Source organism: Athene noctua, chromosome 1 (assembly GCF_965140245.1).
Source record: "Athene noctua chromosome 1, bAthNoc1.hap1.1, whole genome shotgun sequence".
Taxonomy (NCBI): Eukaryota; Metazoa; Chordata; class Aves; order Strigiformes; family Strigidae; genus Athene; species Athene noctua.
The window spans coordinates 122,692,800-122,715,649 of record NC_134037.1 but is presented as its reverse complement, the minus strand read 5'-3'; the positions used below and the strand labels follow the sequence as shown (position 1 = coordinate 122,715,649).

At 38.1% G+C, this 22,850-nt stretch overlaps 1 protein-coding gene across 2 annotated transcripts in view; it reads right to left on the bottom strand.

Annotated features, from left to right (window-relative positions):
- Positions 1-3,287: 3,287 nt before the first annotated feature.
- SLX4IP (SLX4 interacting protein) overlaps positions 3,288-22,850 on the bottom strand; it is a 77,080-nt gene continuing 57,517 nt past the window's right edge. For both annotated transcript variants that reach the window (XM_074915605.1, XM_074915509.1), the window contains 3 exons: positions 21,117-21,205; positions 8,164-8,273; positions 3,288-6,680 (listed from right to left, as the gene is read on the bottom strand). In XM_074915605.1, coding sequence (XP_074771706.1) covers positions 5,864-6,680; positions 8,164-8,273; positions 21,117-21,205 — 1,016 coding nt within the window. In that variant the 3' untranslated portion in view covers positions 3,288-5,863. The remainder of the gene's footprint in view (positions 6,681-8,163; positions 8,274-21,116; positions 21,206-22,850) is intronic.

Below are 22,850 nucleotides of genomic sequence, written 5' to 3'. Positions count from 1 at the left end.
GCACCTCACAGCAGCTGTGACGCCAAGATATTCATGTCACTGCGGGGGAAAGACAAGCCTTGGGAATGGCTCCTTCTGCACTACTAACAGGAGCAAATGACAGCCAAGTAACGCTGGGACACGTGGAGCCTGTCAAGTGACAAACCTAAACCAGTTCAGGGCCTAAACACGAGACCAGCACACCTCTGAGCAAGTGTGCTGATGAAGCTCCTTTCCTTTCCACAGAAACACCACTTGCTCTCATACCAGCTGGCACACCTGCACAGCAAGAGTTAGTATTATTGATCAGCTCTCCACCAAGCTAGAAAACCAACAAGGTTACGCTCTCGTTGATCCTTGAGTTCAGCTTCCTACTGCCAGCCCCGGCCTGGGTCCAGGCCCCTACCCTGGCCCTTTGCTGGAGCAAGTCACCAGGCAGAGGCTCAATGTTTTCCTTAATGTGTGCAAAGATGAGAAGTTCTGACAAGGGAAGTACCAAATTCAGCCTTTTCCTCCCCAGAAGACGGAAGCGATTGCGTAAGCTCCCCCTCCCCTTCTAAACAGAGCAAGAATATTTAAGTATACTTAAGAATTTGTCAACTTCCTCTTTTTTAGTATTTACACCAGTGGCCATCATGATTACTGTTTACCTGTGCACACAGGGTTTGCTTTTAGAGGACAGCTGTTGTTCCCAAGAGGGAAAACCCCAGTAAAAGAGCTGTGCAAGGATTAATTCCAGTTTCTGGGGGTGATGAGGAGGAAGAGGAGGGTTCTGAAGGTTCTGTATGGTCTGTTGGCCACCAGCTGGAGGTTCAGCAGATGGAGCAATGTGGTATCAGACAGGGCGTCAGACTGGAGTTCCAGCCCGGATCTTCCAGCAAGCACCTTCTCTGTGATGTGCAAATTGTTTCAACCAGTTTCTCTACAGGGTGGAGAAATAAATCTCTACTCTTTTCATTCTAGCACTATGAGATCATATTAATATTAAAAAGGGGCATGCCCATCTCCTCTAGAATTATAGTTCAAGACACTTTTCTTTAATGATCTGATGCATAAATCAAAAAGATAATTATTATGGCAGCAAATAAAGCAGTTATGGAGCTGGATTACCAATTCCTACTACTGAGGTACTATGTCTCAGCTATACTAAAGGATCTAGCTTGCATACAATGGGAGCAAATCAGTGAAATTCTCATTCAAAAAAGGTGCACTGTCAGCTCTTACAGGAACCAATTCTCAGCTCTGGAATAATTTAAACAGTAAAGGAGGTAGGACAGTGGAGATTACTTCCCTGGATAATTTCCAGGTTGCAGCTGAAATACCCTGTGGCACTACACCATTTTCACAACTCGTTTATGGTTTCTCAGCATGGGCCATCAACAAACAAACAGCCCTCTTCTAAAACTGTCACCTTATTGCCACTGTGGAAAGGACAAGGTCACGCACTACCAGGTTCCACTTTAATTATCAGGGGAAAAAAAGTGAACAAGATGGAAGAGCTGTCTTCAAAAATACCCGAATGAGTTGCTGAAAGAATTTGCAGTACGAGTTCCTTAACCAGCTTGCATTACCTTGAAGAAATTGCTTATCCTCAGTGTTGCCTCAACTGTCAAAATAAGCATATTCATAACCCCCCCAGGTTCAGCTGCAGAACACTTTGATATCCTTTTGATGAAAGGCTCCCCGTGCTGCTGTTCCTCCATCCCGCAATCTTCTCCTTCACACAGGGTTTTGGGTGCTAGTTAATGCTTATTAGAGAAAAGCAGAAAGCAAAGCAGCGAGGAGTGCCTTTTATTAAAGCTAATTTCTGAGGCCAACCCACACTTCCCACTGTTGGCTAAAAGACTCTTGATACTATTAACCCAGTTTGCTCAAGCCTGCATTAGAGCATTTTAACACAGTATGAAACCTTTTGATACTTAGACAAGGAGATAATCCTAATAACATGCGATCTGGGGGAGTCTAATTGTACTTTACATCTTTCTTACTTCAATTGCAAACAAAACAACATTTCCTCCATCTTTTTCCTTAAAAAGGATCCATTTTCCAGTCAAAAAGCAATGGGATGATGATATAAAAATCTCAATGAAAACTGAGCTGATTGTGACACACACAGAGAGCAGCGAGAAGGAAGGAAGTTCACACTGACAAAATAAACGCCTTCAGAAGGCTACTTAACACCTCACTTGGTCAAAACCTTGGAAAAGCTTTGGTTCTTAAAATTCTTTTTTGTTAGAAACAGGTGCCCTTGAAATTCTTCAAGCCAAGCGTAATGCAGAAATGTGGCCACGCAACTGTCATAACACACTAACATACACTCTAGATCCTGGTATGCAGAACTACAGCCTGACAGATAATATCAGAGCTAGCACAAAGCTTATTACTCAAAATAACTCTTGCCATGGTTAAAGCCTTCCTACTGATCAACACTGGGCAAGGGAGATTTTACAGCAGCTTCCTCTTTATAAATAAATATGTAAAAGGCCGGTCTACCTTTTGATGTGTGTTTAAACACAAAAGTTCACTAAACAAATATTTTTAACTACTTTGATGTAAAGAATAATGGACCCGATAGTCTGCACACATTAGAAAGTGTTTGGCTAGGAAAGGACTGTTTCACTATCAGCAAGCAGCACAGACCAAATTAACCAGATGATTCATTAAAAAAAGCCCAAACACATAAAAAACAACTCCAAAGTTGGCTGGTTTGGAATAGACAGTTATTTCTCTTTAAGACAAGCATGTATTTTTGAATGTGAGCATTGCATTGTGGGCTTTAGTCAGTCTCAGATGTACACATATTTCAGAGGAGTTCAAAGAAGCTCTAAAAAATGAAAAAAGCCAACAAAACAAACACAAAAGAAAAAAAAATGAACCAAAGACATTGTTTCTGTGCTTCAACAGCAGTTTCAGAACAGAATAGAGCCTTAAATATTTATTACTTTTAACAGAAAGGTATGCTAACGCTGCCTAGAAGCAAATTGGTAAGAGAAAGCCCCAGCCAAGACTTGCAAGTTTTACTCTAGTTCAGTTTCCAGCTTCCTTTTTTTTTTTCCCCCCCTAAACCTGATTTAGGGAATTGAGTTTGTGGTTCAAGAGCATGTCAGACCACACCTCTGCCAGTCATCTGGGTGCAGGTGGATTGCTGATAAACGCAAAGACTAAGAAGACAACCTTGTGCTTAAAGTACAGAGATAAGAGAGCCATAGGGTAATGATACAGCCTGGATGTCACAGCATCACGTAAAGCACCCAGAGGGTTTGCAAAAGGGAAACTTTTATAATAGTCCTGCTGCACAGACAAAAGAAACAGTAGTTTTGAGTGGCAACACCATCTAAAATCCAGAAACAACCATGAATTCAAAGCTGCTTCTCTGAATAACTGCATTTCTGAGAGGATCCAAGGGACAACTTTTTAAAGTAACTAAGCTCTAGGCACACAGCTACAAAGAGCCTCAGAACCTACCAAGTCAGTAATTACAGTAAGAATGACACAACTATGGACTTTTGAGAAAGTGCACATGTATTTGTTCTGACTCTCTAGGCTCTAACACCTTTAATCCATCTAGCCCTACATTTCTCAGTGTTGCACAATCCCCATTTTAGGAGGAGGATGTTCCCATGCTATCAGTGAGGTGATGGAAAACAGCATTTTAAGTAACATAACAAAACATCCTAAAGGAAAAATCAAGTGATTTTGGCTACAAAGACAATGGTTTATTCTACACAAGCCCCCTATAAACGTATGACATTCCTTTGTAAGGGTGCATGCAGGTACATTACTCAGTTCAAACTAAATTATAATTACAAGATTGAACTACATATTATAACAACAGAATGCAATGATATGACAAACTATATGTGATTGCCTTCTGGTTTCTAACACTTGAGCGAAATGGACTAAGAGAAGACAGATGCAAGAAGGAGGGAAGCTTCTTAGCAGTAATAGTTTGAGGCGTACTTGCTCAAGACCATCCACAGTTTTCACAGATACAATCCATGTGTTCACCAGTTTGCAAAAGCAAGCAGGTCTTTTTCCTGACCAGAATGAAATAAAGAGAAGCAACTGATTTTATAAACTCAACATCTGTCTGACACTGCATAACAGTATCATACAGCATAAGAACTAAAACTCTCCTGTAGCCATCTGTTACAACCAAGAACATCATCACAAAGATCCAAGGTAAAAGCTAAGTAGAAATAATGGAAATTTAAAACTGCAGTCTAAAATATGTGTTTGTACATTTTGTTATCGTTTATTCACTGAAGTAAGAACCTAAAGAAGCCACTCAGAAAATCTAAGACTTTAATATAAACTATCGAGTTATTCTATCTTCATTATTCTTATTTTTCTGATACTTAATTAAATATCCTTATACCTCTTAAGTCCATCAAAATGTGCTTTTTACTCCCTTCCCTGCCCAGTATCTCGAGTCCACACAAAAGACAACAGTGAACATACCTCAGGCTATTCTTCCTCCAAACCCAGCTCAGTTTTGCTGTTACTAGGAAAGACCTTTTTTCAGAGCCTGAGGATTGGTAAGCATTAGCAACCTTATTGCAAAGCACTGTGAGAAACATCATGCAAACAGACTGAAAGAAAAATGAGAAAATGTCTTCTAGCAGGCATGCAGAATCTTTTTCATTTATAGCAAAAGCAGAAATTATTTATAGCAGAAAGATGCTGTTCGATTGAGAGCGTCTCGCTGTCAACTGTCGAGTTGCTAACACTCATCTGGACCTGTATTACACTACCAGTGCTACTGCTTATGGATGGGAGTCATCTTCCTAACCTAAATGAGGATATTCACAGTTGTAAGTACATGTCAGTAACATTTTTCAAAATTGCTTCATGTAAAATGTCTGTGTTCACACTGATTTTAAGATAATTATGAAAGAAATGTGCTTACAATTTTATTTTAAACATTTTAAAAAGATAAGCATGAATTAAAAGCTGCATTTCCTTAGCTCATTAGCACGTAAGTTATAAAAGTGGTATGGAAAAGCAGTGTGCAATTAAAAATTATCTCTATCTTAAAATAACAAATTACTCGGGCATTGCTAATACCTGAAAAAAGTGTGTTGTCCTTGCACACAAACAAGGCCTGATTTTGAAAAACGACTGCCCGAAGATGCGTATGCATGTTTATGTATGAACTTCTCCCAGCAGCAATGTTTGCATTGTCTAGGTGACTGTATAAAACCAATCTTCATTCTTCCAAAGACTGAATGCATCATCACTTGTATCTACCACATGAGTTAGAAATAAATGTTCGTTATCAAAACTGCCCAAGCAGAAACCACAGTGATTTTGAAACCCCACGGAAAAGGTGGGCTTTATATTATCAACAATGTTAAATCCTGGTTAAAGATTTATTTGAAATAACCTCAATTTGCCTCACTGCTGTAAAGATCATGTGAAGAAAGCATGAACTTCCTAACACAGAAAGGATTAATTATTACTAAAATAAACTATGTGTTCAGAAACAAAACACTGGACAACTGCAGCTGCTAACAGATCACAAAAGTGGTTTTAACGGTTGCTGTCATCAGCTGATAGGACTTTTTAGTAGCACTAAAACATATATAGAGCTAAAATTTTGCTTACTAAATATTATAAGAGATTTTTCTTGCTATAAATACCACCCTGGTTTGTACAATATTAAACTCTAATTTTAAAAGACTTAACAGAATTACCTTCACTACAGTTCCAAATGCCTAAGATACTTCGCTAACTAAATTTTCTTAAAAAGTCTTCTCTAATTTTAACTTTGTATTTTTATTATCTTTCATTATTTTGAAGAGTTTCCTACTTTTTGCATATGCTTCTGAACACAAACGTGGCCATCCACCAATGCCACCAAGGTAATAATTCAGACTTGATTTTATGACTTCTTCAGCCTTCGCAGTTTTAACTTCCTGAGGCCATTTTCAACTTCTTTTTTTCTCTTTTGGCTAAGCTTCTCTGAAGACACAGGCTGCAGTTCCAAATGAGATGATGGCATCACAGACAATTCTTCAGTGGTTGTGTTTGGCTCGTTTTGGCTTGTCTGCACTATATTGTTCCTCACAGAAAGAGACTGGGAGAGGTTTTTTCTCAAAGTTAGTGACTCCTCATCAGATGCAGTCTTTGTCATGTCTTGTTTAGACAACAACCTGGAATTAAGTGGGGTCTTCTCCTCCAGTAACGGACCTAAACAATCACCGTCGTGCTTACTCATTTCTGTATTGCTAGGAATTAAAGGAGTTCCTTCAGAGGATACTTTTTTGAAATGCTCTAACTTTTCTGCTGCACCACAGCTCTTTTGTTGAGCCTGTGTTTTGGTCACTCTTTGACTTTGTTTTGGACCTAGCAGTGCTGACTCAGAGCTACAAGGAGGGTTCTCGCTTAGAAGGCTCAACTTCAACCACTCCATAGAGTGAGGTTTTTGCTGGCTGCTAACATCATCTGGCTGTCTCTGATTAACATAATTTTCCAGCTCTAAGCCAGGAAGCTCCAAGTTGCTTTCAGCTGTATTTATGCAGTCCTTCAGCAGTCCTCTACTCCTACATTTCACTTCAGATGGAGGACTGAGAGAAGTTTGACAGTCGTTCTTTCTGTTCCCTGTCTGCGAGTCCACTGAGCCAAGATACACTTCCTTGGAGTCCTTCCTGATTTGAAGTTTGCTTGTGCTCCTTCTCCTTGTTTTTGTCCTTTTCACACTGCAATAAAAAGGAATTTTGGTTTGAAATGTAAAGAGAATCTTCACTGCCTCAATCCGCCCTTCTTGCAAACTCTGAAACACCACTAGGGCAACCCTCCTTCTGAATGTGGAAAAAACCCCTGTAAATCATCTTGACAAGCAGAGTTTGTCTAGTGTGGATAATATCAAGTGTCATCCATCTCATTTTCCACTGCACTGGGGGAACCCTATTTATTAATGACTAAGCCATGAAGGAGTTCACATTCTATTCCAAGAGGCAGAACTGGATTCATTACAGATGTTAAAGGTCAACACAGCAGAAGTATGTTGAATTCCCTCCCAGACTGGCTAGATAAAATAGTGTTTCATAAGTGCCTAAATGATTTCAAACCATTCCCATATATTCACATGCACAATGTGTATCTAAAGAATAGATGGGGGCAGGCAGAGAGAGGCAGCGTGTGCATCTCTGTGTGAGAGTTTCTAATCTCTATTTTAGAATGTTCCTCTGGAATTTTTCCCAGGACATTTCAAAGCATCACTTTAAAGTTAACCACTACTCATCTAGTATCAAGCTTGTTCATCTGGGAAGGACTTGTGTAATGCAAGTAGATGATATTCTAAAAGGAATTATACAGGAAAATGGTATCATAAGGGACCTGACAGAGTGTCAGTACATAAACACCCCTCAGCAGCGTGTTTCCTACAAATCTAGATTTCACATAGGCTATAAGATGAACTTCATACCCAAGTACTGAAGCTGCCTATATAAGATTTTGAGTCTAAAAATATTACTATAGATTGTCCCATGCCGAGACCATTTTTTGCTGCTCTGCTGATGCCGAGCAGTTTCCAGCCCTTCAGAAAGAGAGATCTTCCCAAACAGGTAGAGCTGGCACACCTCCAAATCTAATCTCATTTCTAAAGACAACACAGATGAGACAACGTGGGTAAAAAGAAAAGCTGCCAGGTTTCACAGAAAATCCCTGATTCCATGTTGATTTGGGGCTACTGGCAGCTTGAATGGCATCCTGGTACAGCAGAGGACCAGTAAAATGTTCAGTAGAGCAACTAACCCTCCCCATCCACTACACCAAGGACACTCTTTAACTGCGACCAAAGATCCAGATTAATCTCATGATACGCTGCAGGCTCTCAAAACGAACAACAAACATCTTTGCAAAGTGTTTTTCACCAGTTTCAAACATCACATGTTTATTCTGGCTCACATCTTCATTCAAGGAAAAAACACCCTGTTTTGATTCTGCCTAGTGCTATGCGAGATATCTATGTGGGCTGTAATAGCTTTTCTAATGTCGTACAAAACAACAATGATAATTTTATGTGCTTTTCCACACTAGAGTAGTAGTCGCTTAGCAATTTAAAATCATCTTTTGTAAAGGAGTTTATATTATTTGAAATTTTACTATGCAGGCTAGATTCTATTTACTCAAATTCTACCACATTATAAATTTAACACCTTAGAAAGAATAGTGACATACATTTCTTTCAAGATGTCTTGCTTTATTTGTTCATTCCAACTAATCTTAGGCTTCTTGTTCTCAGCAGATTCAGTAAAATATTCAGACGTCCCACTGGAAAGTTCTTCTTTCTGCTCCAAAAGAAAACGCAGGTTTAAAACACGACACATCAAGCTATGATTATTCAACATAAAATCATTTCTAATACTAAGACTTACAGATGTTCTTTATTATTTTGATCTGAGCAGTCTAAGAGAAACAGAATTATTTTTAATCTTTTAATATTTGGGAGTCTAGTCAGTTCCCTCCCCTTTCAGACTCCCAACAAACATATTTCATATGCTAAAATATACCGCAAACAAACAAGACTCTAATGTAAAGGATGTAGCTTTCCAAACCGTCTGAGGAAACTGTTGGCAAATATTTGACATCTTTGTGGCTCAAACTGTGACAAATGCCAGGAATCTCTCTTGCAGACAGGAGCATGTTTGTCAGGTTTTTTTTCTGAAGAGACTGACTGGCGCAGTGGTCTATACACTTCTTCTCAGAAGAACCCCCATAATTTTCCATACTTACAAAAAAATATACAGTGTTATTTGCTCATTTCAGAAGGCAAGGGTTAAAACTTTTAATACTAACATTCAAATGCTCACATTTTGTAGTGGTTGGCTACTACAGGACAACAGGGGAATTCTTTCTGGTCTCAGCTAACAGCAGCACCATGGTTTTATATAATGCGAGACTGGGGCGAGAGGGAGGGAAGGAAAATGCTCTTTTTCTTCAAGCTGCGAGCGTTTCCTTTCACAACGAAACAAGCTCAGTGAGAGAAGAGCCATTTGCTGACTTCACTATTAAGTACCCCATACTTCAAAAAAAGTATTATCTCTGAGGCTATGGAGAGGAGAGAAAAACACGTAGCAAAGTCAAGAAGAGAAGCGGCTTTGTGCATCTCCTTTTCTTTAATAGTATTTTTCTTCATCAGCCTGCATGATGCAACTTCTGACTGGGGCTCAGCAAATGTAGGGAGAGCTTGTTTATCCCCTTTCTTGCTCCACACTGTGAAGCCAGCCCACTGGAGCCAGGCGCTACGAAAGAACTGAAGAAAGTAGAGCCAGACTGTGGAGGCGCGAGGCCAAAGCGTGTACATGACCGCTGCCTGGAACACCCCTCAGGAACCCGTCACTTACAGGGGATTAAGCCCTGCCCATTTTTACTTTTATTTCTATTTTAAAAGAAGAGGGGGTAAACCTCACTGCTCTTTTCAGAAGAATAGCCAGTGAAAACAACTTCCTGTTTTGTAAGCAGAAAGAGGGTAGTCAGGCAAAGAAAAAAGCCATTTCAACAGCTTAAAAAACTACAGCTGTTTTGAGCCTTCCTTTCAAGGGCAAATTATGCAAACGTTTTTGTGTGTATTGATAGATGCGTGAAGTTCTGTCCATTAATGCTGCAACATGTGTTTACAGCAGGCCAAGAACACGAGATGTACATGCAATGGGATTTCAACCTCAGAAATCAAGCCTAACTAGTTTAAACTGAGAGATTAATTGATGCTTCTATTCTTGTTAGAGGTATGGAGTCCCCTAATTTGACTAAATACATTTTCATATTTTGTAAACTACTAAAGAAAGGAATATTACTAAGACACTCAAGAGTTTAATTTTAAGAAAAGGCACAGACTCTTAACTGCAAAGTCTGTAGAAACTATTCTGATTTTCAGTAACATTCACACAACTCAGACTGAAGGCTCTTGCACAATCGTTCCGCATCGAAGCAGCTGGGGAGCACTCTGGCTTAGCCAGAGAATGGGAGCACAAGCAGAAGGGTTTGAGCTGTCCTTGTTCTGCTTTACAGTAGCTGGTAAGGCTAATTCTATTAAACTGGCTTCGGTCCTCAGCTGAGGACATCAACACGGCAGCCCGACAGGATCGCCACTCCACTCAGGCAATTCCAAGCAATGGGTGGGAAGTGGCACTTTGCACAAACTCCAGAGGAGGACAGGGGACAGTTCCTGTCCACATGTACTCGCAACTGCAGATAAACACTCAACCTCAATTCTAACTTGCATCTGATTACAAACAGTGCGTGAGCATTGCCTGGAGAGTTCTGTCAGGCCGGGGTGCGAAGAGCAGACCCCAGAGAGAGTCAAAGATGATGAAGCCGTGTCACTTGTGAGTTGAGCCAGACTGGAGTTAATGGTCCAGAGTTGAAGGGCTAAAACATTCCCTCACTATGCCATTGTCAACCTTCCATTTTGTTTTCAAATACCTTACCACACAAAGCAGTAACAGAAAAGGGTTAAGGCATTAAAAAAATTAAAAATCAAAAAGATTTATATGTGAAACACTTCTGAACATGCCCTCTAAGTACAGTAGATTTTCCCCTTGGAACCACACCCTGTAAGTGCTGTATTTTGAGAGCTGAACAATTAACATAAGGCATATGAGTCAGTCTTTGAAAGACTCTGTGGGAACCAGAGAGCCTTTTGCTATTAGGAGTGATGCAAACTCCCTAAGGCTGGAATAAGTCCACAATAGAAGGCAAAGAGAGTCATAAATAACAACAATGGACACCCCATATACTACTAAGACACTCAGCTATTATTGGTGATACTTCCTTTATTTTCTTTATTAGGCTTAATAATTTTAGTTAATTAAAAAAAATAAAAAACACAGTCTGTTTTGGGAATACTATTTATTTCCTATGGGAACTTCAGGACTTGTTAAAGAAAGAAAAAAAGCTAATCTGCTCTCATCCTGTCTAGTAATCCCAAATTCCTTTTAGGCAGTGAAATAATTAAAGAAAAATATTCCAGGCATAAAAAGGAGGACAGCAGAAGCAGACATCATATAAACAATGACACCATGACAGAGAAAAACGTCAAAGCACCGCCAGACTTGTGACTTGACTCTGAAAGAGCTGCAGGGAGTGGGATTGCTGCTAACAAATTAAAACCACATTTCTTGGCAAATTGTTAAAGACAGACATATTTACATTTGTATAGAGACTGGGTGGGCACGGAAGATTAAAATGCTTCTTTAGCCCTTGAACTGCCAAGTTCTATTAGAAATATGTGCTCTTAAAATCCTAGGGAAAGCTCACTCCTTTTTGTCACTGAAACTCGGCAAAGAAGGGCCTGCAGAAAGGAAGCTTACAAAGTCCTGCTACTCTACATGCTCATAATATTGGCCTCTCAAAACCTGATTTTAAGATCCTTAGTACTTATCCACAGAGATGTCTGGGAAAAAAACTCTCTAGAGAAACATGACAGTTAGGCACACAATATAGTTGCTTTAGGGTTTATCAAACTGAAAATTCATGCTTTTACTAACTTACTCAACTTACTATCTCACTCCAAATGAAAAAGAAACCCTCCGAAATGTAAAAAGTGGTGACTGCCATCTGCAGCTCTCTCCAGGATGGCCAAGTTTAGCAATACAGCATTAAATACCTGCAAAAGAACAACTCATGGATGTGCACTCGTGAAGAATCCTTACAACCCATTATCCTGAAGAAGAGCGAAAGGTTTGGCCTTTTCAGCCTGACAGTGATACTCATACAAATCTTGAATTTATTTTTCTTTCAGTCCAGGGTTTGGGATGCTGGGCTGAAAGAAAAATTTCCAATGCTGCCCCTTTTTCCACCTCTTGTTTGGTTTCATACTTTCTAGTTGTCTCTTACTATGCTCAGGGTAACAGTTGCACATGCTCATCTACCAATTAAGTAATGCTCAGGGATAATTACATTTTGTGTCTGGTTAACAAATAAAAACCCCAAACACAATACAAAACACACATTGTTTCCGAGCTGCATTTATCAATGTGGCTCAACTTGCTCATCAAAAAATACTTAATAGAAAACATCAATGAGTCTAATAAATCAAATTTAGTATCAAGAGTGCTGTACGGGAGGGGACACTGAATATAATAATGCAGATGAAGAAACGAAATAAAGTAGTATCCCAGGCACACACAAGTGAATAAAATTTAAATTAGTAAAAGGAATCAGACAGAAACAGTTAGTTAGGGAAGCTTTATGTGAGCTTGCAACTGCACAATTTCTTTTAATGGCACTCTAAGGAGTATCACGAGCTCAAGCACCTAAGATAACCTTTACATCTCAGAACTCTTCTAACAGATGACTGACAGATCAGAGGTCATACAGGACTCCTTCCAATCTGATAAAAAGAAAAGGGCTCCTAAAGTGAATGAGGAGGCTTGTCAGTGAAGGATGAATCAGATACTACCATCTAACTGATAGAAAATCAAAAGAGACAGGACTTTTGGTCTAGTCTTCTGCCCTCTCTCATTCCACATGAAGGAAAAGCTTCCCACAATTCCATGATGCAAATATTTCAGCATTTCCAATGTAGTGATGCATCTGTCCTAGCAATTCTACTTACGAACTCCTACCACATCATAAAACATTCACAGAAGTTTTCCAAGTACAGGAATGGATATTATTCTCAAACCAAAATACAGTTCCTTGACTGGACTTGCAGAATACAGCTCTACACTGTAAAATGGACTGTCCTGCTCTGTATGTCAGTAAGTTCCAGTAAAAACATTAAGGATCATTCCATGTTACACATGGGAGTACTGATATTTCATTTAAAATAGGTATTTCTAAGGGATGTTGATGGTTTTAAAAAATACATTCTTTTCAAGATCGAAATTGAAGAAACCACAGGAGAAAACTGCACCTCTCCAGTGAGGAGCAGAACTGTATAACCTACCTGTGGCCTAGCACAGAAAGCAAAATCTAACTCCTGAACCAGCACAGTCTTCATTATCTACTACCAAAATTCATTTTGATTTGACACCATGGATCTTAACTATTAAGTTTTTGCTTGTCAAGAGTCTGTACTGTTCAGTCCATGAGATGGCCCAATCTGTTACAAGCCCCTGTGATACACATTCCACTTTCTCAAAATACAAGGTGTGATCTGGTTTTCTCACTTGATACGTAAGTCCTGGCAATTTCAAACACTCCCAAGATCCCCAAAGCATCATCAGATTAGCTTACTGCATATAGCTTCTACATGAAAAATGCCTTCTTGCTTTTGAAATCTTTTGCTTGGACTTTAATCATATTTTACATATAGCAGGAATCCCAGCCTATTCTGAATGTAGGAAATTCAGAGCTCTCTAGATTTGCATTTGAACGCTTGATAAACAACAGAAAACAGCAAAATTCCTAATAAGCTGTAAATGGCTTAAAATGTAACACATCATTAAGAAAATGGAAGTTGCATGGGGCCCTTTCTAAAAATCGGTACACATCTGTAACACAGAACGTACATAACACTTTCTAAAGCCACAGAAGGTGCTCCTGAAACAAACCATTTATTTACATACTGAGAAGCACGTGATACGTGCTGTGTGTATTTGCTTGAAGGCAAACAGCATTAAAATTAATGTTAAGTAATTGAGCTATTAATCATTCTGATTTTATATACTGATGCTACAAGACTCAGATTCTATCTTCAGAGAAAGTGTCCACTGATAAGGAATGGAGGAAAAGACAATGGCTTTTCAGCCAAAATAACTCCTCTCAGTGACACTGAAGAAAACCGTAATGCATATTAATGCTGAATTTTATTTTTTATTTTTTTTTTTTTAAGAAAACTGATGTCTTAAAGGCACATATCTTTAGCTAGCCTTTCCTGTCAATTTTAACATTCCTGCCTCCAGTAGTTATTAAAGGGGACAGGCATGCAAGATATAAGTTTTAAACTTTAAAGACTTCTTTACAAAATAGAAGATATTGGGTGGAGCTCAACCTCTCTGCACAACTTACAAAGCATGAGGTAAGGAATCTACTACTCAGTTGTCACATGAGTATCTGAAGAAGCAAGGCACTCCTGTAATCTTGTATTACACAGCTTTTAGCAGTCTGACATGAGGATCCTTTATCTGCCTACCAAATCTAAATGGATATCAGAGTCAACCAGTGCAGATGTCTAAACACTTATCAGTAATACTGAAATAAACTTTGTATTTATCCTTCCAGATACAGCATGGGTTATGACATAACTGAATACTACTTACAGTACCTGATGTCCAAAAAACCATGATTCATACAGGTAAAACTTCAATTCTTACAGAAAAAAAAATCTGGGGAAGAATACATAAATTTTAAAAAATAACTGTTCTCTTTATACAATTACAATAGTGTTTAACAACTGCAGATCTTGGGAAGAATAACTAATACTCTTGATCTTGCTGGTTATACAGAAGCAAAATATGTAAAATAGGCAGAACTGCACAGCCCAGGAGATAATTACTGTTCAACCATTTAGTCAATGTCTTAGTTTGGTTACCAAAACAACCACCACCCCAGCCCCCACAAAGCTCCCAAGATTTGTGAGCTAACACTGGAATCTGCCGTCCCTTCAAATAATTTCAAATCATTACAAATTGTTCAAAAATCCTTCCATGGACTTTACCATCATATATTTCAGCTTACTGTTCAGTCAAGTTATGAAATTCCTATTAGTCATAACAGATTTCTGCTAAAGGCTGAGGGATGGATTGCTCTTTAAAACAATTTAAAAAAAAAACATGATGAAATATTCTTTGCCCAACAGGAATATGGAGAATTGTTATCAGAAACTGAAGTAATTTAAACCTTTTAAACTCCTAGGGTCATCAAAATCTTACAGATGCACAGCAGCTAAATAAAACCTTCAGCTCACTGTAGCTTTAAACATTGCCAGCCTTCCACCCTGCATCTTTGCTGGGGGTGCCTGTCCTCTCAAAGTCTGCAGAGAGGAACAAACATCACTCAGTGCAAAATCTAGAACCTTAACTCAAATCCCTATTAACCACCAGCATAAGCTATGACAGCAAGGGAGTAAGAGGGGAGAGGAAAATGAGGGAGACGAAAGAATGATGACAGATGATATCTTAAATCACCACAAGGTTTTGACAAACAAGATCTTGTGAACACTGCTAAGCAGTTACAGTTAAATCAACTGAAGCACTCGTAGAAGAAGCAACTATCAAAATCACTAAAAGATTATTCAATTTGTCCCTACTTTGTGAGAACTGCTTCATATGGAAATCTTTTTACGTGCTTAACCATTTATACTGCAGTTACTGGAACTTTTGTATTTCTGCACCTTCACTGGGATTTTGCACAATGAGAGGTACATAATCTTTTACTAAAGATGTATTCAACTTGATTTATTGGCTTTAAGACAATTTAAGTATTACTTTTTATTTCGTTCCATATATACTCTAATATTCTCTCTGCTTTTGAGATACATAATGCTGTGGAAGAAAGATTTTCAAATCAGTTCCTTGTAGCAATATCTTGGGTGTTTTTTCCAGAGATCATACAGTTAATTCACTCAACAGTATGCATGAACACTGTAATTGCTCTTTTCAGTAAAAATACTGTGCGTTTATCAACAGATGATTTTCATTTACAGTCCTAATGCTCCCCTAACCAGCTCTGTGAGGTTTCTCTGAAATTCTCCACAGCCTTCTCCAGTCTTCACTAATTAAAGTAATTGTGTCAGATTCCATTTCATCATTTGTCCACTTCTCTGGATCATTAATATAACAAACAGCAGACAGCTATTAGACTTTTGCCATGCAGAAAATAAATCAGTCAGTTTGTAAGCTATAAGAAGAAACTACGACAAGTTTGGACAAATCTCACTGAGGCAATTCACAACTTTACTGCTCTCAGGTATCCTCCCTCTCCTTCTGCAGGAGGTTCCTACCCCCACTGCAGAGTTGGCAGAAGGGAGCACACACACACCCCAGCTGCTCCCACCCGCAATTCAATGTACTAGCTTAAAAACCAGGGAAGTTTGGTTTGCATGAATCCACAAGACTTGTGATACGCAGCAAGATGAGATGCAGGCACACAGCTCTTTTGGCAAACTCTGCTATTGGAGTGGTAATCTCCAAAGAGAAGAGACAGACAGCTGGGACAAAAGGGAATATTCTAAAACTGCTGTTAGCTTTCTTCTTTATGACCAAGTCAAAAACTTTAGTATCATTACTTTGTGATGTAGTTTCTGAAAGAGAGCAGTCTTATGATTCAACCTAATTTAAAGCTATCCTTAGATTGAAAGAGAAATCTCACCCTTACCCAACACATGGCCCTGCCAAGTCTCTGTATCAACACTAGTGTTTATGCAGCCACTCAGTGAGTCTGACTGAAGTGATCCAGCTGAAAGCTAACCATGCAAACAACAAAAAAACCCTCAAACCCCAAAAATACCCCCTTGTTTTCAGAGGGATCAATGAATTAATCCAGCTCCCCACACATGTCAGGTACTGACGGACACTGAGGACAAAAGTGCACGGCTGAGAGAAGGGAAAAAAAGGAAGGAGGGACAGCATGTTTCAGTATCATCAGTCTTGCATCAGCCTGAGCAAAATATGAAGGATGAGTAGTAAAAAAGTGACAGAAGCTTCAAGTGTCAAAAGTAAAAACTCACGAAAGAGAAAACTCTTTACCTGTTCCACTATGTGGTATTACAGAGTCTGCAGTTTCTTCTGCTCTACCTTTTTGAAAAAAGTAGTGAGTCCTGTTCATACAGTTAGCAAACTACAGCCTAATACTGTTTTGCCCTATGTTTCCTGTAATGACTGAAAATAATCGAGCATATTATTTGAAGACACATGAAAACTAGGTTTTATGAAATTATAAAAAGGGTAATGAAATCAAAAACCATCAACGAGACAAGCGTTACAAACAGTGTAACATTAATGTGTGTTTTGGATGTTACTTGCGAACCAGTGTAGCTATCACTTACTACCTAAAGGAGGGGGTCCAGCTGTCTTCATCCAAATCCTGGCTGTGTGCTCCTGAAACATTTTTCATGTCACAATTGGCAACTGCGGGAGTACAGGATGAGTTGGTTCAGTGAACTGACATGACAGGAAACTAATCCTCCAATAAAAAGCCGAGAAATTTCACAAATAAATTGATTTTAGCTGGATCAAGTCAATGAACTAATTCATTCTCAACTGAAGAATCACTTGCTCCATTGTAAGCAGAAAGGACAGGAATATGTCGAGCTAGAGGGGATGTGGACTGACCTTTTCAGTAGTAGTCCACCATTACAGTAGTTTAACTGTGATATTTTATATATATATATATATATATACACACACACACAGAGTTCCATGCCAAGATTATTCACACTTATGCAGTGTGAATTGTGTAATTGTATTTCAGAGTTTCCTTCTTCCCCTACCCAATCTGATACAACTTAACAATAAAATGGTCTTTAAAGTATTTAAGATAACTAAATTTCACATAAAGTCTACTAATCATTACAAATCGCAGCTATCTGAGAAAAGTTTTCATTCTGCCTTCCAACAGATGCACTAATCCAGCAGCATATATACTCTAATGTTAAAAGTCTCCTGTTAATTACACCTAAGTGTACATGTTTTCACAAAAGAACCAGAAGCCCCTTCGCAGCATAACTATGTCACTTATGCTCTTAGGAGTTTTTTAAGAAAGAGAATTCTCCAGTGTACCTGAAGTATGTTATGACACCGTTTATAAAATCAGGCACGCACGAAGAAGATAAAATACTTTCCTTTCATTTATCTGTTGGGGATTTGAAAAGCAATGGGCATCTCTTCAGCACTTTTCTTCCCCTTGTGTACCTACACAAGTTTTTTTGTTCAGTTGGGGTTTTTTTAAGAGTAATATTCTGTTTGGAAAAGAATCTTTATTTTTGCATAATATTCTCTGTAACTTAACAAGGCTCAGCAGAAAGAAGCCCTGAGATCTTTTAAATCAGGACAGGATCTCCTACTCCCCACTTTCTTTTTTGATTTCACATGAATGGTTATTTTAAATTTCCACTTTAATGTCATGATTAGCTTAACCTCCTTCATGGTTTCCCTGCAACTGCTTCCTCTCATAGATTCTAGTATAAAGCTGATGTGGTTATCAATGAATACTCCATTGTTAGCACATTTTCAAATGCTCACAAGCCTCCAATAAGTCTTCCACCCATTTCCATTTCCACTGTTTCTTCAGATAACCCATTTCCATTTTTCCATTTTAGCTCTCTACATAATACTCATCAAGAAAATGTCGTCATTGACAAAGATGACTAATCTCTCCAGAGCTCTCATATATTTCCCTGGGTTTTCTCTTTTGCCATGTTCTCAAAACTGTCGCTTTATTCAAGATAAAACTATTCAAGATTGCAAACATAGTTTGGCAAAACAGGAAACAATGGTTTTATGTTTAAACCTAGCATTAATCAGCCAGGCTATTCTATCTTTTCCTTGAGACTTTCAATGTCTTTTCAATTACTTGCTGTATTGTTTCTTTAGTAGAGATTTCCCTTCTTCCAAAATTATTATTACTGCCTGCAGCCTGATTTTTAGATACGGCCACTAAATAGATTCTAGAAAATAGAAAATTACATATCAATAGATTCTATTCTATTTTATTTCATCTCTACTCCTTAAAAATGCTCTCAAATCTTTTATTTGTTTATGCTTAAAGCTAATCTGACAGAGACTGCCTAAATCCACCTTTTCCTTGGTTTTCCAAGATGCATCACAGAAGGTCTCAAATTGCTTCTTTCAGCAACTAATGCTGAAGGTTTGTGCTTGTGACTATCTCAAAAGCAATCTAATTATGATTTTTCCTAGGATGTAGGACATCAGAATTTCATTTCATGTCTGGCTACATCCCTTGAAACTCCCAGTTTAAGCACAGTTTATTTCAGTGACACAGCCTAAAAGGCAGTGAAAAGGCAAAGAATAAAGTGCTGAAGACAGGGGAAGAAAGAGAAAGCTGCAGTGAGTGAAAGAAATGTGTATCAGGCTGACACAGAACTGGTTCCAAGTAATGGGAAAGCAGGGCATTGAGCCTGACTTGTCTTTACAGAGCTCACAAATAAAAGCTTGACCCAAGCCATAAACTAGCATGAGAGCAGTTAAAAAAAAAAAAAAAAAGACAAAAAAAAATTAAATTGTTAAGTCTTGACTAAGTGAATCGCAGTGACATTCAGCAACACTGAGAAGTGACAAAGTCTCCCTTAACGTGTAGTCAACTACTTTTATAAAACACAGATAGGCCCTCAAAACCGAGGGTGCGAGCTGATTAAACGTTTAAAAGAACTTGCACGCAACATTATGAAATTATTCAAACCCAAACAACATACGGAGGAAAACAAAACATATGCCTCATTTTTAGCCCATGACAGAATACACTGGAGTATATCAACTGCAAGGTCTTCTGGGTGGTCTTTTGTAGTTTAGTTTAGAGTTCAAGCATACTCACTGCTAAATTGCATAGAGAAAAGTACACACACAAAGTGCAGATCCTTAGCCTTTACTTCTGGAGTGCCAAAAACTTGAAATTACCTCGCAGTGGCAATCAAACACTCCCCCAGTTTGACAAAGTACTGAACTGGAGTATATGACAAATTCAGTACTAATGTGCTATAGAAATTCTGGATCAACAAAACAGTCTGGAGTGAACCCTTTGAGTTAGAGCGGTAAGAATTGAAAAGATACACAAAAAACATTTTCTGAGGGTCTGTTCACTTCTTGTTAGTTCTTCAAATCGAAGCAAATGGCTTAGGGGTAACTTTATCTTAGTCTCTCCCATCAACATACTGCACTGACCATCCCAGCCGGTTCTATGCATCTGTAAGTAAGGCAAACTCCCAAGACTTTATTGATTAGGTTATCATACCACTAAGAGATTGATTTATTTTTTTAAATGTAAAAGTCTTTAAACTCCCTTTTTAAACAACAAGGAGTGTCCACAGATCAAGATCAAATTTTGAAACAGTCAAGCTAGAGTCCACAGCATTATATTTTTCATTTGTCTTCCCTTTACTAGACAGAATAGTATGAAAGAAACTAAAGAAAACTTCTCTTTTGTTTTATGGAAAGATTAAAAACACCAAATGGGGGAATTGGATATCTCATAAGAGATACTTAAGAAAGAAGATAATTATTTCTCAGTCAAAATGCAGAGACAGGATTTTGTAGTTAAAGCATCTAAGCAGCTTTCAAGACAATACTGAGAAAGTAGTAGTTTTCGAAAAAGCAAAGTACTTCTAAAGCAGTTATATAGTTTTTTCTGAGAGAGAAAAACATTTGCTTGATCTTCTGACATTTAAGGATAGTTACCAATCTAGGAATGAGGATAATAAAATGTGCTTTTAGTCTAATACATAAAAACACCCTGCTTGATTTAAAAAAAATACTAAGTTGAATGAGTAGAAGAAAACCCTTTTTTCCAAGGCTCAAACATACTTTAATACCTCTAAGATAAACTACTAAAATAGAAATAGACCTCAGCATGTAATTCTGACTCTTTCTGTGAGCACAGAAGAGACTGCCTGCCATATAGCAGGCCACCTGGGTCAATGTGAGTACTCCTGAGACAATCAGCAGTTAACCACAGCATAAAATTCATAAGCCTTTGACCCTGATAGAGCCTTCAGGATGAAATATTTAAGTTGAATTGTTTATGGTATTTAACTACACACCAGTGCCTTTTACTCCATAAATGTCTGGTGGGATTTTTTTCCCCCAGCAGGGCTAGCACTGATCCATTTGAGTTGTTTTGCAGAACAAGTGCTAAGAAAACATATGAGAAACCTGTAGACATAAAAAACTGCCCCATTATAATTTTGGAAAGTAAAATGTTACAAGGACAAAACATACAGGAAAAGAAGATCCTTAAAACACAGTGCTAAAATCATACCTAGCTTTCTAAATACATGGTCTTTTTCTCCGAGCCTTATATGGTTCAGAAAATGCTGAGCTTCCAAAAATTCCCATTTTTGTCTGCTTCAGATTCACTTCAGGATGTCTTTTTGAATTCTTTGGCCCAACTGTTAATGTGACTTTCTGGTTCCAAGATGACAGTCAGAAATACGTGAATAACTAAATCTCTATACAAACATTCATCTTACCACTACAAAATAAACCAGAAAATTTATAGAAGGGTTTTGTACATACCAATACACCACTTTCACATGTCCAAGCACTTGGATTAGATTCAAGTTTACTGACACAAACTATAAATCTGTCTGGAAACACACGTAGCTCTAGACAAAAAGAATTGAAAAGATTACAAAAATTATAACCATAATTCAAAACTACACGTATCGACAACACATATACATGTTATTTTAGTAAACAAAAGACTTTATTTTTTAAATTGCACACTAACTCACTTCATGCATTCCACTAATTTCTTACCTAATCTCTTCAACATCCCATCCCTCCTTTTGTTTTGCTTTTTTAAATCATTCTAAAAAAATCAGTAAGTCAGAGTAAATTTAGTTCCCAAGAGGATAGTCATAGCTGCAAATTAGTCCACCTGCACTCCTGGACAAATATACCAGACAGAACCAACAGACATACCATTTAACCATGATTTCTTTTGTGCCATTCTAGTGATGAGTCTTTTCATCACAAAAGCTGTAAATTATGTTTGTAATACAGCACAACATATTTAATCAGGACTTGGCATAAAAACTCAGCATAAGGTGTTTCAAATTCTGACTGCAGTGATTTTTGAAGTCATTAAACAAATTGGTTAACTACTACAGAACTATGATGTTTTACCCAAGATCACATGGTTTGTTACGAACACAACAAAGTTTCTATTTACAAAGGATTAAAAATTGAAGGGTTCTCAGATTAGAATAGACAATACAAAGCTTTATTTAGTGCCTAGCATAGCTGGATATTTAGTTATTTTACATATTGGATTATTTCCAGATAGCTACCTTCATATTCTCAGCTCAGATTTTTTTGCTCCAGGTTTTTGGTTTGGTTTTCTAAAAAGAGAATTACTAATTAAAGTTTGTTGTACTTCAAAACCAAGCCATAACACCCTATTTTCTGGAACAAGAAAGAGACAAGGCAAGCAGAAAAACCCACAAGGTTGAACTCAGATTTTTTTGGTAGAACATCTCCTCACAATGAATTGAGTATAGGCATAAGGGGCACAATTTGCCAGCGATGTTCAGGTCCCATATGGGTGGCTGCCTCTCTACAGGTACTGCTGCTTCACCAACAGCATATTTCCATTAGTGTCTGACAAAGCCCTTCGAGCACATACCAGCAGTAACTTTTCTAGAGTCATTACAATGAAAGATGGGGATGTTGAAACAAATCACCTTGCCTTTGCCATTGGTTGAAAATGCAGACACAAAGACCTCAGACGCATCTGTACTGGCACAATAGCTTGTTAAACTAATACAATTTCATAATGAATATAAGCCTTTCAAAATCCTTTCAGAAATATCAATTCTGTTAGCAAACGGAAGTATTCGTGTGGTGCTATCTCCAGATGATTCTTCAACTGCTTGTATCCTCAAGACTTGAAAAGCCACCCCTAAAGGTCTAGGGTCTAGTCCAATAGCTTTCAAATTGCGAGCAGTCTACAGACATCTTCCAAATGGCCAACAAAAGAAAAGCTGGACAACTGCTGCAAGGACTGAATTTCGTATGTGGGATTCCAGTAATAGCCTCTTAGGTAAGTTTACTTTAAATACTAAGTGAGCATCACCACTAAAAGTACGCAACATTCTTCTTCTGTTAGGCTCAACATCTAGTTTTTGTTTGCGAAGTACTAGGTGTAACTTACAGAAAGGAAACATTGGTGCCAAATTATTTATTTTTTTAGCATATGTGCTTATTTTGTTATTTATTAGAGAGAAACCCAGCCAAATGAAGTTCCTT